The sequence below is a fragment of the Microcebus murinus genome, chromosome 6 (genome assembly GCF_040939455.1).
Source record: "Microcebus murinus isolate Inina chromosome 6, M.murinus_Inina_mat1.0, whole genome shotgun sequence".
NCBI classification, from domain to species: Eukaryota; Metazoa; Chordata; class Mammalia; order Primates; family Cheirogaleidae; genus Microcebus; species Microcebus murinus.
In genome coordinates this window covers 47,450,019-47,467,435 of record NC_134109.1, presented here as the reverse complement: position 1 = coordinate 47,467,435, position 17,417 = coordinate 47,450,019, and the positions used below count along the sequence as shown (strand labels likewise).

The 17,417-nt window shown below is 42.7% G+C and overlaps 1 protein-coding gene across 5 annotated transcripts in view; it reads right to left on the bottom strand.

The window, feature by feature from the left end:
* CDKL1 (cyclin dependent kinase like 1) overlaps nucleotides 1-17,417 on the bottom strand; it is a 59,886-nt gene that overhangs the window by 3,864 nt on the left and 38,605 nt on the right. For 4 of the 5 annotated variants that reach the window (XM_076004041.1, XM_012757898.3, XM_076004043.1 and 1 more), the window contains 6 exons: nucleotides 11,145-11,217; nucleotides 7,869-7,959; nucleotides 7,068-7,268; nucleotides 4,977-5,059; nucleotides 1,791-1,847; nucleotides 425-616 (listed from right to left, as the gene is read on the bottom strand). In XM_076004041.1, coding sequence (XP_075860156.1) covers nucleotides 425-616; nucleotides 1,791-1,847; nucleotides 4,977-5,059; nucleotides 7,068-7,268; nucleotides 7,869-7,959; nucleotides 11,145-11,217 — 697 coding nt within the window. The remainder of the gene's footprint in view (nucleotides 1-424; nucleotides 617-1,790; nucleotides 1,848-4,976; nucleotides 5,060-7,067; nucleotides 7,269-7,868; nucleotides 7,960-11,144; nucleotides 11,218-17,417) is intronic. The other variant, XM_076004042.1, reaches the window with a different exon arrangement.

Genomic DNA, 17,417 nt, shown 5'->3' with positions numbered 1-17,417 from the left:
CACTCATCAAGGTACTTGCCCTAGCCAACTCCGACAATAAAGGATCAGGGAGGAAAACGGTTCCTTTTTTGTGTAAATGTGGAATGTTAACACCGAAGGTGAGCATAACGGAGAACTGATTCCATCTTCCAAATCAGAGTATGCTCAGCTGGACCCACACTCAAGCACCTGGCTGAGACCTGAGCTCATGCATGCCAGAACCCTGGCCCCTGTATGGCAGCAGGAAACAGCTGGTCAAGGACACCTTTAGGATTCAGAGAGAAGGGGCCTCAGGTGGCAGATATTTCTGGGGCCCTGGTTGATAGACCTGTCTCCTGGTGTTAGAATGAGGGTACTGGAACTGCAAGCCACAATTACCACTCTCAAGTCTAGATTCTGACTCTCTGTACCAGGTGGCAGGTATAAGATCATTTGTAACTGTAACCTTGGATGTTTCTGTAAGGCAGTGCACCATTTTTACCCCAGGCAGGTGCTTTTGGCTCTGTTTTAGGGTCTTCCTTGTTGGTTTTTCATGTTCTTTTGCCAAATCCCCTATTTCTCTGATGCTGTCAAAATATGGGTGCTGCAACAGCTGTTCACATGTCAGTCTCTCAACAGGGTCCATGTGGAGGCAGCCCTAAAAGAACAGAAAATTCCCTCTTCTTACTTCTTTAAAATTGTATTAACTTATTTTAACTTATTAATGTCATTTTTTTTCTTCTTTGAAAGATTAAACTCTTCAGTTGGAAATAAGAGGTAAAAAAAAGTGGGAAAAACCCACCAGTTACGATTTTAGTTCTTTCCACAGTCATTCCTAAATGAGTACCCACATAATAAATAGTTTCTAGAAGTGGTAACAGAAAATCGTTTTCTCTACCTTATTCTTCTTCAGGCAGTTGGTGTTCTGTCCTGGGAGAGTAGGATACAATTTTGGAGTTTACCTCAGTGGCCAACTAGGGTTGTCCACTTAGCCACTTTAGTCCCTTGATTGTACTTTGTAAAAACTAGTGTGTTTATTTAAAAAATAATATTTACACATGATACAAATAAAATTAATACAGTATACAGCGAAGTCTCCACCACTCTAGGTCTTCTGTTCCTCCTTCTGAAATCAGCTGCTCTTTTTTTTGAGGGGTAATATATTCTGCCAGAAATAGTCTATGTGTTACAACCATATATGAGTATGTATGTAAGGAGGAACATAATCTATATGCCTTTATATTACATATTTTTTAACTATTTGCCATTAAGTAGATCATAGGGCTTATACTTGGGTAGATTAAATCTCACGGCTGCATACCCCAAGGAACTGTCTCAGTTTTTTTTGTTGTAAATGCATCAGTAAATATATTAAATAACTTTTACACTGTGTGGAACATTGGCTGTAACTTCCAAATATTTTCATTGGTACCATACCTCATTTTACTTAAGAACTATATTTTTAAAATATATAAATCAAGTTTTAAAATCAAAACATACTTCAGATATACTAGGGAGTTGGCTATTTAACAGGATCCTACAGCTAAGTATTTTGAAGAAAAGGAATACTTTGTAAAACAAACACCACCCCCTGAAAATTTCTATTTTGTATAAATTTAGATTTCAAATATAATATTAGGTTTATTTATAGTGAAATACTTATGTTTTCACTGTAATAGAATGTGATTCATTTTAAAAACTGAAGATTTTTTTAAAGGAGAAGAATTCTAGAAGGAACAATTTTCATTTCATGGATTGACATATGTCATTCAGATTCCCCATTGATGACAATCACTGTGTATTTCCCAGTAGGCTGGAAGCCTGGATTTTACCTTCAAGAGCCCCAGGGCAGGATAAGAGATGTTTGGGAATTTTAATTCAAGTGGTTCCTGTTGAAAAGAAAAGGGGCTTTTAATTTACAGCATGTATTCAAATTAAGGCTACCTCAGATTAGATTTCTTCTGAGTAGGAGCCTCTTCCTGGCACCTTCTCCTCCTCCACCCTCTGTCCACCACACCTCCCACGTGCAATACCCTCCCTTACAAGCTCCTCCTCTCTCCACTTCTAAATTGCTTTTCCAAATTTACTTCCTAACCATTCCCCTTCACTTCTCAAAGAACAAATTATACCTTCTCAAAGGTTACAAATTATAATATTAATGAAAGAAAAAAAATACACGCTGAGCAGTTCTTATTTCAATTTTTTTTTTGCTTCAATTTATATAACTTGCCTTTCCAGAGAATAATTTTTGGCATTCGCATTGGCATTATAAAAAGGCAGTCCTAATTACTGCATTTATTGACATTTTATGTAAAAGGAGCTTTGAAGTAGATTTTTTTTCCCCCTACCCAGGTGAACAGATGCTTCTTGGTTTTTTTGGAATAAACACTGTTGTCTCCTCCCACAAGAGCCTGCAGTTTCCCAATCAGCCTACTGTTCAAAGAATCTCCCTTTGGCCATCTAAGGCTATTTTGCTCCAGTCACCTGCTGGAGACACTGGGTTTTACAATAACACTATAAATGGGAGGAATGCCGAATGTCAGGCAGACTGGCCAGTTAAAGAGGTAGACCACTGGCAAGGGCTGAGGAAGGAAGCTGAGAAAATAAGAAGAGGCTGCCAAGCTGAGCAAAATAAATGACCGCAGTGCACTGTGTGTATAAAGATGGCAGTGTGTGAGCTGAAGGCTGCAGTGCAGGCCCGGCTCATCTAATGAGACACAGTCTGGCGCTGTGGTTAAGCTTCAGAGCACAGTGTTATTGCGGACAGGGAGCCAGCTCCCAACAGCCAGTTCTGGACTGTGCACATACTAATCACTGATAACAGAGAGAAAAGCCTCAGTTTTGGAATTCTCTACGTGCAACAGGAGAAAAAAAAAATCCTAAAGCAGATTTGCATCAGCCCTTGGGAGTAGCCTTCCCCCCAGCCTCCATAGCTTAATATTTCTCTTGCTCTTTCTGTGTGATGCATCTGAGCACCACTGGGGATGACTGTGCCACTGCTAACAGGCTCTGCTGGCTCAGCAACAAAGCCTGCGTGAGGCCGGCTGGTTGGCTGTGATACGCAGAGGTCCATCCTGCCTGCTGAGCCAGTTTCCCAGCCCCAAAAGCAAGCAGGTCTCCTTGGTCAGGGTTACTGACCAGCAGAGGGACTGGAGCACAGATGTTCAACACGCACAGCCACAGCACTGCTTCTTCCTGTGTTTCTGTCAACAGGAAATCTCCTGCAGGACAGCCTCTGGGAAACTATGGGAAGCTTTTTACATTCACAAAACCAGGGCTGTTCCTGAAGCTTCACCGGTAAACAAGCGAACAGGAAATCACTAAGGGATACTTAGTGCGGAACTAGGAATGTCCAGGTCACAAGGGAGCCAGATGGGTCACCTCCCATATGCCAGGTGTCATTCCTGCCTCTGTCCCAGCATGACCCACTTTTCCGAATGCTGGTGCTGCAGGACGGAGAGGCAGTGGGGAAGCGGAAGGCTTCGCTGTGGGACAAGCCAAGAGGTTGAGGGAAGAGGCAGAAGGCAAGTGGTAGGGACAGACAGAACTTCCATCTGGAAACTGAGCAACCTGAGGGGTAGCTTCAATTTGAAAGCACCTCCCTTAGACAGCAGAAACTCAGGATTTCACAAACGTTAATTATGCTCTGAATGTTTTCTTTTTCTTTTTCTTTTTTGAGACAGTCTCTCACTTTGTTGCCCAGGCTAGAGTGAGTGCCATGGCATCAGCCTAGCTCACAGCAACCTCAAACTCCTGGGCTCAAGCAACCCTGCTGCCTCAGCCTCCCGAGTAGCTAGGACTACAGGCATGTGCCACCATGCCTGGCTAATTTTTTCTATATATATTAGTTGGCCAATTTTTTTCTATTTATAGTAGAGACGGGGGTCTCACTCTTGCTCAGGCTGGTTTCGAACTCCTGACCTCGAGCAATCCGCCTGCCTCGGCCTCCCAGAGTGCTAGAATTACAGGCGTGAGCCACCACACTCGGCCTCTCTGAATGTTTTTGATTATAATACAAGCTCATTAGAAGATACTCAAAAATATAAAAAAATCATAAAGAAATAAAAAATTGTCCCAAAATTCTACCACAAAGAGATACCCACTGTTAATGTTTGGGTATATATCCTTGGAGCCATTTATTTCACAAATGTAAAAAGCTTTGCATGACTTCCCGGAGTTTGTCATATTATTTTGTATTTGTATATGTAAACATATGTGTGTATATATATATATGCATTGTATATTTATTAAATTCTTATAATTATGTCAAGTTATATGTATTGCTTAATACAATTTTTTTCATGTAACAATATGTTGTGTACTTTTTGTTCAGGGGGATATATAAAAATCGAATTATTTTTACTATGTGGTATTTCTATTGTAAGGATGTAGTATAACTTATTTAATTAATCCCCTACTAATGAAACACTAAAGGAAATGACTTCTACTAAACAATGCCACATCTTTATGCTCTTACCTAATGGCTTCATTAGAATAAACTGTTGGAAGTGGGTTAAGGGTATGAACATTTGTAATTTTTCAGTTTTTCATAAAATGGGTGCTTTTCCCACATTGGTCATAGAGGACAGGCACCAGAGTGAGGCTGGCCAAGTAAGTTCATTATGGTTTTCCCCGATGGGCTGGGGAGTGAGAGCACAGTAGAAGTAGGGAGTTTGGACAATGCTGGGGGAAAAGTAGTTAACGTTTCCAGGATTGGTCAATGTCTAAAAGTTGATTGGCTCTACACTACTAGGTTCAACTACTGCAAATGATAAAGGACAGGTGTGGCTCAGGCAGGCAGCTCTGCATTCCTGTCCAACAGGCTGGCTGGACTCTTATCAACAGCCTCTAAATTAGCACCAAAGGCCACGGTCTTGCTAACCAATTTGTTCCAATTTTCTTTTTCACTCTTAGACTGACATTCAATGCAGGGAGAGCCGTGGGGCTCAGGCAGGTGAGTAACCAGCAAAATTTAGCTAGCCTGGCCTGCAGACCTCGCTCCAAAATGAGTCACTTACCATATCTTCAGGATCTGGAATTTTCACCCCACTGAAGTACTGATTCGTACTAAATACTTGCTGGTGCCTAGGGATGAGATCCCCTTTGGACAAGAAGAAAGGAGGAGGTAAGTGAGACTGGTTGACAAACACTGATCTATGGTTTCCCTCCATAAGTGCTGTGTCCATCTGTGCCTACGACTATGAAGGCTGCAGTTTCTTTTGCAGGTGGAGGGAGAGGAGGCATTCCAGCAGCCAACAGCAGCCTGCACCGATCCCTACAGTGTTACGCACTGTCTTACGCATGTAGGAGGCAAGCAACAGAACCTGAAGGCTACAGGTTTCTTGCCTGCCGGGCTTACATTATATTAATATTTGAGGAATCCAAACCAAACAACTCAGAAGCACATACACACACAAACAAAATATGCCTTTAAAAAAAAAAAACAGCAAAAGTGCAGCAATCACAAATCAATATCGTATTAACTGCATCCTGAAGGGATAGAAGGGTACGGGTCTAGTATTTACAATAGTGCCTGACACACGGCAAGCACTCAATAAATGTTTAAGGAAGGGAGGGAGGGAAGAGAGTGAAAGAGGAAGGGAACAAATCATGAAAGATTTTCTAGCTAGAAGGAATAAGTTTCCAGCATCGAACCACCTTTTCTTGTTTCACCAGTTGTGATCACTTGGAAATTTCATTTCACCTACTGTTTAGAAGCACTTACGAGGTAAAGCAGTAAAACGAAAGTAGCATTTTTATGTTCCAGGGGATTACATGAAGCTCATCCTGCCCACATTTCAGCCAAATCACCTAAAATCACTCTCATGTAAAATTCTAGGGATATTACACTTGAGACATTTTGTCCAGAGAATAGAAGGAAATATTCAGCAGAAGGGTTCCCTTGGGGCACACCCAGGCCCACTTCCCAGGGCAGAGTGGAAAACAAAAACCTCTTACAGAGGTCCAGACATGTTGCAATTGGACTGGGCGAGAGTTCCTACCCCGAGGTATCAAATTGTCTAAGTTTACTGGTTTGTTCTGGAAGTTTACCTCTCACTCAAATCCAAAAACTGCGACCTCACCCTGTTTTGGACAAGTAACGAAAACATACCCCTTTGCCCCAGACTCCAGTGAGCTGCATCATGAGCACAATTCTCTGCACTCCCATTGGTGCTAGAGGGGTGACATGGGGAGGGTGTCCTGAAATCACTGGAGAAAACATGGTGAAGGAGGGCTGAGTGCCTCTGGAAGGGCTACAATTCACTTTACATGTCACTTGACAAAGTCAAGCTATCAGCAAATATTTACTGCCACAACCTGCAGACGCTGGTGGAGGATAAGGAGAAAGATAAGACACGATATCACCCTCAGGTAGCTTACAGTGTCTTTGGGAAGATAAGAGTACAAGGCAAGATGCAGTGATGCCAGGTGCTGTAAGAGTTTAGAGGAGGAGAGGTTTGATTTAAATTGGAATACTCAGGGGAGTAGAGTCTAAACTCCCTGACTTTGGAAGAGGACACTCACTGCTTGCAGATCTTTTAATCTGTCTCCCACCTTCCCTCCGCCCCCTTCCCCCCCCCCCCCCGCCCCCTTCTCTCCTGCCCCTGGCCTCCCCTCCAAGGGTAGAGAGACAGGAATGGGCATTAGGGTGGAAAAGCAAGACTAGAAGACTGGTGTGATAAGAACCAGCCTTTCTTCCTGACACTTAGAAGGGTGAGAATCTTCCTTTTAATAATCCTAACTAGTCAGGCAGGCTGCAGTTAAGGACACCCAAATGAATTACCACACCATGATAAATGAAATAAACCCCGAAAGCATTCTGTAAACTGCTAAGCCCTAATAGAAAGGTGAGTTTTTATTGTTGCTATGATCATTATTCAGGGTTTAACTTGATCCAAACTATGTTCAAGTTATTAGTACTCAATAGCTGTCAATTATTTTTATTAATCCAAACATGGACATCTTTAACTGAGTCATTTAAATGAGGCTTTGACAGTTTCCCTCTTTCCTAACTAAAGGGCATGAGACCAGGAACTTGCTTCTGCCCTGGACCAACGTGGGTGAAACTATCCAGTTTCAAAAAAAAGGGGAACAAAAACACCACTTACCCAAGGTTTTCCTAATCAGATAGAGCTGATCCACATCTGATTTTCCTGGCCACAGTGGCGCTCCCGACAGCAGCTCGGCAAAGACACAGCCAATTGCCCAAACATCTACGGGGGCGCCGTACTGCGCGTCACCCACCAGCAGCTCTGGAGAGCGGTACCACCTGGTAGCCACATAGTCGGTGTAGTAGTCACTCGGTCCAGCTGGCAGGGAGGACCATGGAAAACAGAAAGAGCACGGAAAACCCAGAATCAAAACTGGCAGGGGAAGACCTCAGAAATCAAGCTCGTGCCTAATCTTGTGGCTTTTCTAAATCATTGGTCTCAATTCTGATTGCATATTAAGATCACCCGGAAGATATTTTCAAAATTACTGGTGCTTGGGCCACACACAAGTCCAGTGAAACCAGAATCCCAGGGGAGAGCCTGTAGCACTCAATATAATTTTTTAAGTTCCCCAGGTGATTCTAATCTGCTGCCAAGGTTGAAAACCACTCTTCTAAAGTAGCACTTCTGACAAGTATTATTTTAACAAGAAATGGTGGAAACCAGGGGAGTAATATACTTTTTAATAACCACTTTACTGTAGTATAATTTACATATAGCTTACATATTTAAACCACTGTATGTGTCTACATATTTTCAGTAATGACAAAATATTAGTTTATAGCATGCATATGCCCTAAATATACAAGAACTAGCTCATTAGTTCTAAAGTATTTAGATCATTTTCTAAAGATTTTAGATCATTTATTGTATCAAGAACTTCTCCATCTTCTACACTTAAGAAAATTCAATACTCACTCAAAAGCCGAGCAAATCCAAAGTCGCAAAGCTTAATCACTGAATGTTTTGTGATGAGAATATTTTCTGGCTTCACATCTCTATGTATACACTAATTACAAAAATCAAAACAAAAACAGATTCTTAAGGATAAACTCTACATATATGGGATAAATAAAACACATGAATATTTAACAAATGTTGGAGGAATAATTTAAATATCTCATTGGCCTGTTGAATAACAGCAAAAGACCAGCCTAAAATAAATCTACTTCTAGGCCAGGCGCGGTGGCTCACACCTGTAATCCTAGCACTCTGGGAGGCCGAGGTGGGTGGATCGCTCAAGGTCAGGAGTTCAAAACCAGCCTGAGCAAGAGTGAGACCCCATCTCTACTATAAATAGAAAGAAATTAATTGGCCAACTAATATATATAGAAAAAATCAGCCGGGCATGGTGGCGCATGCCTGTAAGTCCCAGCTACTTGGGAGGCTGAGGCAGTAGGATCTCTTGAGCCCGGGAGTTTAAGGTTGCTGTGAGCTAGGCTGATGCCATGGCACTCACTCTAGCCTGGGCAATAAGGCGAGACTCTGTCTAAAAAAAAAAAAATCTAGTTCTAGTAGCATACCTATCACAGCCTGAATCATCCTGAATTTCTAAAAGGCCCAAAAGGATCAAGAACAGTGAAAGGAAAAATGAAAGTAGGGTAGCCAGTCTTAGCAAATAAAAATATGGAATACCCACTTAAATTTGAATTTCAGATAAACAACAAATAATTTTTTAGAGCCAGGAGCGGTGGCTCACGCCTGTAATCCTAACACTTTGGGAGGCCAAGGCGGGCGGATTGCTCGAGGTCAGGAGTTTGAAACCAGGCTGAGCAAGAGCGAGACCCCCATCTCTACTATAAATAGAAAGAAATTAATTGGCCAACTAATATATATAGAAAAAATTAGCCGGGCATGGTGGCGCATGCCTGTAGTCCCAGCTACTCGGGAGGCTGAGGCAGAAAGATTGCTTGAGCCCAGGAGTCTGAGGTTGCTGTGAGCTAGGCTGATGCCATGGCACTCACTCTAGCCTGTGCAACAAAGCGAGACTCTGTCTCAAAAAAAAAAAAATAATAATAATAATAATTTTTTAGTATAAGTATGTCCCATGTAGTATTTGGGATACACTTATACTGAAGAGTTATACTTCTTTATCTGAAATTCAAATTTAACTTGGAACCCTGCATTTAATCTAACAACTCTAGGTGAAAGGGAAAATGTCAAAATGCTTGGGTGAGGCCTGCGTCATGTCTGCAGGAGCTGCAAGTTGGTGCATAAGCAGAATTCACGATTCAGTTGTTTAACTGAGAACAGAACACAGTTGGCCTGTAAACAGGACAAGCCCTGGGCCTCCTGAGATAAGCCGGGGAAGAGAGGGCGGTAACCGCGAGCTTGCCAAGAGATCTCCCTTCCAGCTCTGACATTTGTCCTGACAAGATAAACAAGAGTAGGCAGCAGCCCTCACCCACTGGGGACAGTCGCTAGATGTCAGCTGTGTCCCACGCACATCAAGTGCTCTCAGAGCCGCAGCCACCCCTCAGGATGTGCCCCCCTCTCCATAATTTAGACTCAAATCACCTGTGGTTTCCAGACCACAGCCAACATTCATTAAAAGGGTGATATTAGAGAGAAAAATGTTTGAGAATCTTCACATGATTTTCTTATTAAATGACAATTTCCTTGGCAAAGAAAAAAAATCAACAACCTAATTAACAATCACATAAAAAAAAAAAAACCACAAAAACAGTTGGTCCAAAATACAGCTCAGAGTTCCTAATAATCTTCCTTTCTCTCAACTTGTTTCCTCTAGGGGTGGGGGGGATGTTTACTCCTGCATCCTGAGAGACCCTCCTCAGCCTGCAACCTAACTTTCTATTAATAAATAGAATCCCGAGAGAAGACAGGGCTTCTTCTTGCACCTGGCCTGTTCCCTCTCCAAGGGAACTTCTGGGTGAGAAATCAGCATCAGTGTCTCCCCATGGGTATTTATTATTCTGGAAAATTGGGGGGCAGGCAATTTTTGAATTAGTTTATTACTATCTATTTGGTTCTCTGTAATTAATAGCTCTGATACCTCTATTCTTTTAACACTGGCTTCACATATTGCTATAAATGGGTACACTCATAAATATCATGATGACATCTGGTCAGAAGTACTTGGAAGCAAGAATGTGCTCCCATTCTTTCTGGGAATTCTTTACAAATTTCTGCACCCTCCCCCATCAGCACATGGAGCTAGAGCATTCTGGGCTCTCCAGGGAGCTGTGGCATGCAGTGCATTTGTCTTTAGCATCTCAGAGCTTCCCCAGCAGGGCCTTCATGCAGTCTCGCCTGCTCCATCATCCTAAAACCTGCTCTTGGGAAAGTACTCACTTTCACTCACAGTAACTAGCAATATGGGCGCCCACTCTCCCTGTTGTACATTTTGACAAGAATGGTAGGCTTCAGCTAAGTGGAGGCTCAGTAGAGACAAGTACTGACTACTCTTACATTTTCTCCCTCTGGGAATACAGCTTCAGGAGAAATCATTTGGAACAGCACAAGGAAGGAGATTTAGCCCTACCTCTTAAATGGACCCTGGTAGTCAGAAGAATAGCATATTGCCATCAAATTGCACTCGTGGCCAGAATAAAGCTCCAACACTGGAATCTGGTGTCTGTGTGCAGGGAGTGGGCAAGTGGGCAGTGTTGTACTGGAGGTAGTAGTAGGCTTCCCAGCACCTGTGAAGTCACATCACTGGGGCGACAGTGCACTGTGCCTCCCGCCAGCCCAGCTGTGGCCAAGAATGTCAGAGGCTTCCACCAGGCTGCTTGGGTCCAGACTCAGCTCCCGTATCTCACCAAAGCAGACACTAGCACTTGTGTATTGGACGGGGACTCCCCCTACTGCAACTGGCATACTGCAGCTAAACAGGCCTGAGTCACCTGGGGTTCCCCCTCCTAATTTCAGAGCCTTTTGAGGGTGCCAGAGCAATAAGACTCCAAGTGAATGGGATTCTACCTTATGTCTGAATAGTTTCTAATCAGTATAAATGTGACTGGTTTCTCCAAATCATAAAATGCATGTTTTATATAGCTTGAGCAAGAAGGAATAGCTAGGTTGGCATTTTTAGCCTCTACTAACCCCAACCAGGCTTATGAAGATTTGAGTAAAAAAAAAACAATACCCACAAAAGTATGATACAAACTTTGTACAAGGCTCCACCTCAGCTTAAGGACAGCCCTCTGATTTCTCAAGGGAGATCATGAGACTTACATTGTGTTTATGGCAAAAATTTACAGCTTGCAGTGTCTGCCAAGTTATGCTCTTCACGAGATGTTCTGGTACCCTGATAAAAATAAAGAAGCAGTACAAACACATTCTTTAGCGTAACCATGGAATTCAGCTCAAGAAAAGAAAAAGTACACCAAGACAGGCTTCCGTGGTGGAAAATCCTAGGTGACACAGAGTCATCTAACTCCTCGAGCAATCAGTCCATGAGTCACAAGTAGAAAGAACATGCGACCAGCATACCACTGAATCCAAGGAACAGCAGGTTAACAAAAAAATGCAGACCTCTCCAGGGAGGAACATGAAAATCCACAGGGATCTTGATGAGTATTTATGACCATCTATCTCAAACATCTGTGACACCACTGGGAAGCTGCCTGGTAACCTGAGCTCCAGTTCTGTAAAGAACCTTTTGTTGATGTAAAGTTAGTTAATAATATTCTGCACAAAAGGTGCTGTTTCTTTTTTCCAGTTGCTCCAAACTGATGGCCTGAAGCAGGACTCCTCTTCCATGTGTGGGCACATGGTTTCTCCAGACTCCTAGGCAGCATTGTTTCTTTGGGTTTCTTTCTTTCTTTTCTTTTTTTTTTTTTAGGTAATGAAGATTTTATTGACGACAGGGAAGAAGTTTTCATTGCAAACCATGTAACAGAAGTTAATTGTCATTATAGCCAGAGGCATCCTGGTTCTCTCCCCGCACTGCTGCTCTCTGGCAGCAAGCTGCACCGGCTCATGGCTTTCTGCCCTTCCCTCCATCACAGCAAGTAAACTCTGTGCCACTGTCCCCAGCACCTCTTCCCTGACGTGGAGCTTCTTATATAACCAGATAGCCCGGGCAACCAGTAGCGCCGGCAGATCCTTTGTGCAAATTAGAAAAATGTTCCTCATCTCGAAGCATTTTTTTAATAAATATAAGACAATGAGTAAATTGGACTAGAGAGAGAGTGCATTTATTTTCTGAGTGCCCCCACCCCAAGCTGGACTTGCTGTTTTTATGAATCACACAATGTTGTTGTGGTCTTCAGACAAGACTATTAAGTAACCCAGGAAGAAAACTCTTGAGTAGTTGTGTTTAGGTGACCACAGAAAGTCCCTTCTAGCCTCTGAGAGAGGCTACAAGGCCACTGTTGTCACAGACCAGACCTGCAGGAAAACGGAAATCCTTTCAAGCAGATCAGAGGATGTTTGAACAGAGTCGAATAATGTGGGGGAAACAAAGAGGCCACTTCCAGGAAGAATAGCCAGGACACTGCTGGACCAGGACTATGTCCCTGGACTTGAAATGGCTTCTCTCCAAATTCTCTTCCTTGTTCTAGCGGCATATAAACACAGAGGCTGGAAAAACTCACCTGCTAAGAGAGAAGGCCTAGGAAAACGAAGCTAAGATGGGGACACTCAGGGGAACTACACTGAACTACACTGAAGATATTCTTTTTTTTATTCCCCCAGCCTCCAAGCCTTCCACTTTTTTTCAAGAAAAAGTAGAATATATTTTGATTATTTGATACATTAAATATTAATATAGTTATGAGTGCCGGACAACTTTAGTCTCTAAAAACGTTTCCCAAAAGAAATATGCAAAAGGAACATTTAAAAGTAAATTATATCATCATTGATCCACTAATGCTAATAAGCACATTATTACACAATTCTCAAATGTAAAACCTCTGTACAAACTACCTAGTGTCATCTGGAGTTGGCTACCCCACTTCTTTATTGCTCGGTTTCTTCTCTGGAATGTGGGGGCCTCAGACACTAAGATCCTTATTAGCTGCAACACTCTGAGATGAAAATAAGAGCCAGGTTTCCATGGTTGGAGAAGGGAGTTACAGATATACAAAGGGAGAAAAATAGAATATATTGTGTGATGTTGAATTGAAACTGGGTATCTGTATGTATGTATATGCATTTGTGTGTGTGTATGTGTGTGTGTACATACATATATATATATAGAGAGAGAGAGAGAGAGAGAGAGAGAAAACGCTGTGCTGGAAGGGGTGCTATCTTATATAACGTGGTCTAGAGAGCTCTGGAAGCTTAAAGGAAAATCTGAAATAGTGGTTAATGTGGGGAGAAGTGGCCAGATTTGGGCTCTGCTTTAAAAATAGAGCCTCCAGGATGTTCTGAGAGATCAAATGTGAGAGAAAGAGAAGAGTCAAGGTTTTTAGCTTGAGTAACTGGTACATGGTGGTGTCTTTTACTGAGGAGAGCTCTGGAGGTGGAATTGATTGAGGGCGGGGGAGGGTGGATAATTTGCAATCCTTCTTGGACACCCAAGGGAGGACTCTGAGTAGGCAGTTCTGAATTCAGAAGGAATATCAGCAATGTGTACTATCTATCTGGTTGACGGGTACACTAACAGCCCTGACTTTACCACTATACAATTCACCCATGTATCACTTGTACTCTCTAAACCTATTGATACAACAACAACAAAAAAAAAAAAAAAAAAAAAAGGAAGAAGAAGGAAGGTCAGGCTGGAAACATAAATTTGAAAAGCAGAGGCATATTTATTGATGGTATTTAGAGCCTAGGATTGGATGAAGCCAAATAAGGAGTGAATACAGACAAAAGAGAAGAGTTCCGGGTGAGCTCTGAGGCCTTCAGCATTCAGAGGTCCCAAAGAGGAGAAGGACCCAGCAAGGCGGCCTGGGCTGAGTAGCAAGTGAGTGAAGCCAACACTCAGGAGAATATAGTGTCTCCAAAGCCAACTGAAGAAAGTGTTTCAAAGGGCTTCTGAGTTAAAATGATGGATTTCTAATTTCATTCCCTCCCCAAACCTGACTAGAACTACACTGAAGATATTTTTTATTTTTATTTTTTTGAGATAGAGTCTCACTCTGTTGCCCGGGCTAGAGTGCCACGGCGTCAGTCTAGCTCACAGCAACCTCAAACTCCTGGGCTCAAGCAATCCTTCTGCCTCAGCCTCCCGAGTAGCTGGGACTACAGGCATGCGCCACCATGCCTGGCTAATTTTTTTCTATATATTTTTAGTTGTCCAGCTAATTTCTTTCTATTTTTAGTAGAGATGGGGTCTCACTCTTGCTCAGGTTGGTCTTGAACTCCTGACCTTGAGCGATCCTCCCACCTCGGCCTCCCAGAATGCTAGGATTATAGGTGTGAGCCACCACAGCAGCCAATATATATATATATATTTAAAGACAAAAACCCATAAGGTCAGAGAGGACAGGAGAAGAGATAACAGCCACACATTTTGGAATCTAGAAAGCAGTTGAATGAATGATAATTGACTTAACAGATCCCAGAAAGCTGAAATCTAAGCCAGGAGAGGGAAGGTGGAAGACCAACCAATTTACCTCCAAAGAATGGTCAAATGGCTCTGAGGAACCAGGAGCTAAGGAGGAGGTGGAAAATCTGTTTAGGAAACAATTAAAACCCTAGATCCCCTCCTCCATTCTATGCCAACAGGGAACATTCTTTCTGCTAACTGGTGGAAGGCTGAAGTTTTGTTTTTTGGAGATGATAAAATAGAGGACATTTAGCATAGTTGAAATTGTGGATACTGTTGTGAAGCCTCAGGCTAATTGCTTTCTTTTAGTTTATGTATATTGCTTGTTTTTAGGAAGTTGGGTTGAGCAGGCCAATGGCAGTAAAGTTTTGGGATTTACACTGATACGTAGTACTATAAAAAAAAAAGAAAAAAAAAAAAAATAAAAATAAAGTTTTGGGATGAAACAAAAGGGCAAGCGCATAGGGGCCAACCAATCAATGTAAAAGGCAAGCAGATGGGCACAAGGGGCCAACCAATCAATATAAAGGTCAAGCGAGTGGGCACAAGGGGCCAACCAATCAATGTAAAGGTCAAGCGCGTGGGCACAAGGGGCCAACCAATCAATGTAAAGGTCAAGCATGTGGACAGGTGATGCACCTGGGGTATAAAGGACTCCGTCCCACAGTGCACGGGGTCTTTGTCCCAATAGAGGCCGCTGTGTCAGTGCTCTGGGACTTAGACCCTAGCTCGAGCTAGTCAATAAAACTCCTTTTGATGATTTCAGCCTCAGTGACCCTGTCTCTTTGTTTTGTGGTACTACGGTTTCCCGCTCTAACACTGTTCTGAAAGCAGGGGATTAAATTACTGCATATATACTAATCATTGAATGCTGGAATTTTCCAGTCCTGTTCCATCACAAGACTCTGAGAAGGCTGGCAGGCAGACTTCACTTTCTGAGTAAAATAGTGAAAGACTTTCTGGGGGAAGCATGGGAGGAAAGATCTGAAGGTTCTGACCTTGTAGTTTCCCCAGCAAATGGCCCAGCCAGATAACCCCACAGTGAAGCTTACAGCTTCCAATAGTTCCCTACTCTTAACCATGAGCACACAGCCACAGGTTATATAATGCCCCAAAACGCCTTTAATAAGAATGTTAGAGACCAGAATAAAACAGGAAAAAGCAACTTAAAAGAAACAGAAATTATGGAGGGTGAAGGGAACATTTTTTACACAGCATTATTATCCTCAGAGAGAAAAGGAAAGCTGTTGTATCCATGACATAAGAGCAGGATACTAGGCCAGGCATGGTGGCCCATGCCTATAGCTCTAGCACTTTGGGAAAACGAGGCAGGAGGATTGTTTCAGGCCAGGAGTTCAAAACCAGCCTGAGCAACATAGCAAGACCCTGTCTCTACAAAAAATAAAAAAATTCAGCGGGGCATGGTCCCACATACCTGTAGTCCCAGCTACTCGGGAGGCTGAGGCAGGAGGATCACTTGAGCCCCTGGAGTTAGAAGTTGCAGTGACCTATCATGATGCCACCGCACTCTAGCCCAGGCAACAGATAACAAGACCCTGTCTCAAAAAAACCAAAAACAAAATACGAGAGGACCAATCCAAGAGTCCAACACCCAAATAATAGAAGGTCCAGAAAAAGAAAATGGAGAAAACGATGGATAGGAAATCAAGAACAAAACAATTCAAAAAACCTTTTCTCAGACAGAAAGCACCCACCCAGTGCCAGCATAATGGCTAAAAATCAAGGCCCATTCCTGATTTTCAAAATCCAAAATGATGAGACTGAAGATAAGATTCTACAAACTTCTGGAAATAAAAAAGAAACAGGACTTTAGAAAGGAAGAGAAAATGGAATGACATCAGATTTCTTAGCACTAAGAGATAGAAGGCACTAACACAATGCCTTCAAAATTTTGAAAGAATATTATTTTCAACCTAAACCAAATATATACCCAGACAAAATATTAATCAAGTCTGAGGATGGAATAAAGACTTTTTATGTAAAAGAGCAAGGTCTCAACCTCTTTTTTCCCCATGTATCTCTCATACACTCTTTCTCAGGAAGCCCCTGGAGGATGCACTCCACCAAAACTGAGTAGTAAACCATAAAAGATTATATGAGGTAGAGAAAATGGAATATTGAACACAAGAGGGAAGCACCAGGAATCTCTAGGAGGATGGTGAAGGAGGATGCCAGGACAACTGCATTCCAGGTGTCAAAAGCGACCAGTCCAGACTGGAACAGTGTGACTCAAGCGCAGGCACGGCAGGGTTGTCATCACCATGCCCTTGGCCTTGCACCATCTTAAATAAGTGTGAAAATATTCATCAAACCAACTTAAAAGCTTTGGAAGAGTCTGGGTGACTAGCCAGAACCTTCAGGCTAAGGCAGATGTTCATAAGGCTGTAGCCTGTGCTGGCAAGGCTATGGAGCGCATTCCATTTTATTTTATTTTTTAAATTTTATTTATTTAATTTTTTTAGAGACAGGGTGTTACCATATGGCCCAGGCTAGAATGCAATGGTGCAATCATAGCTCACCATAGCCTCAAACTCCTGGGCTCAAGAGATCCTCCTGCCTGGACCTCCTGAGTAGCTGGGACTACATGTGCATGCCACCACACCCAGCTAATTTTTAAACATTTTTTTATAGAGACAAGGTCTTGCTATGTTGCACAGGCTAGTCTTAAACTCCTGGCCTCAAGTGATCCTCCCACCTCAGCTTCCCAAAGCGCTGGGAATGAGCCACTGCACCCAGCCTCACTCCACTTTAAAGTGTTTGTTTCCATATGGTAGTAAATGGTGGTCATGGCTGAGCTCTGGGGCAGACTGGATAAGGGCTGGAACAGGTGTGAAGGGAAGGGGCCCAATTCTCTCTCATTCTTTACTGCCTTTAAGAGCCCTCTAGGGCCAGGCACGGTGGCTCACACTTGTAATTCTAGCACTCTGAGAGGCCTAGGCAGGAGGATTGCTTGAGGTCAGGAGTTCGAGATAAGCCTGAGCAAGAGC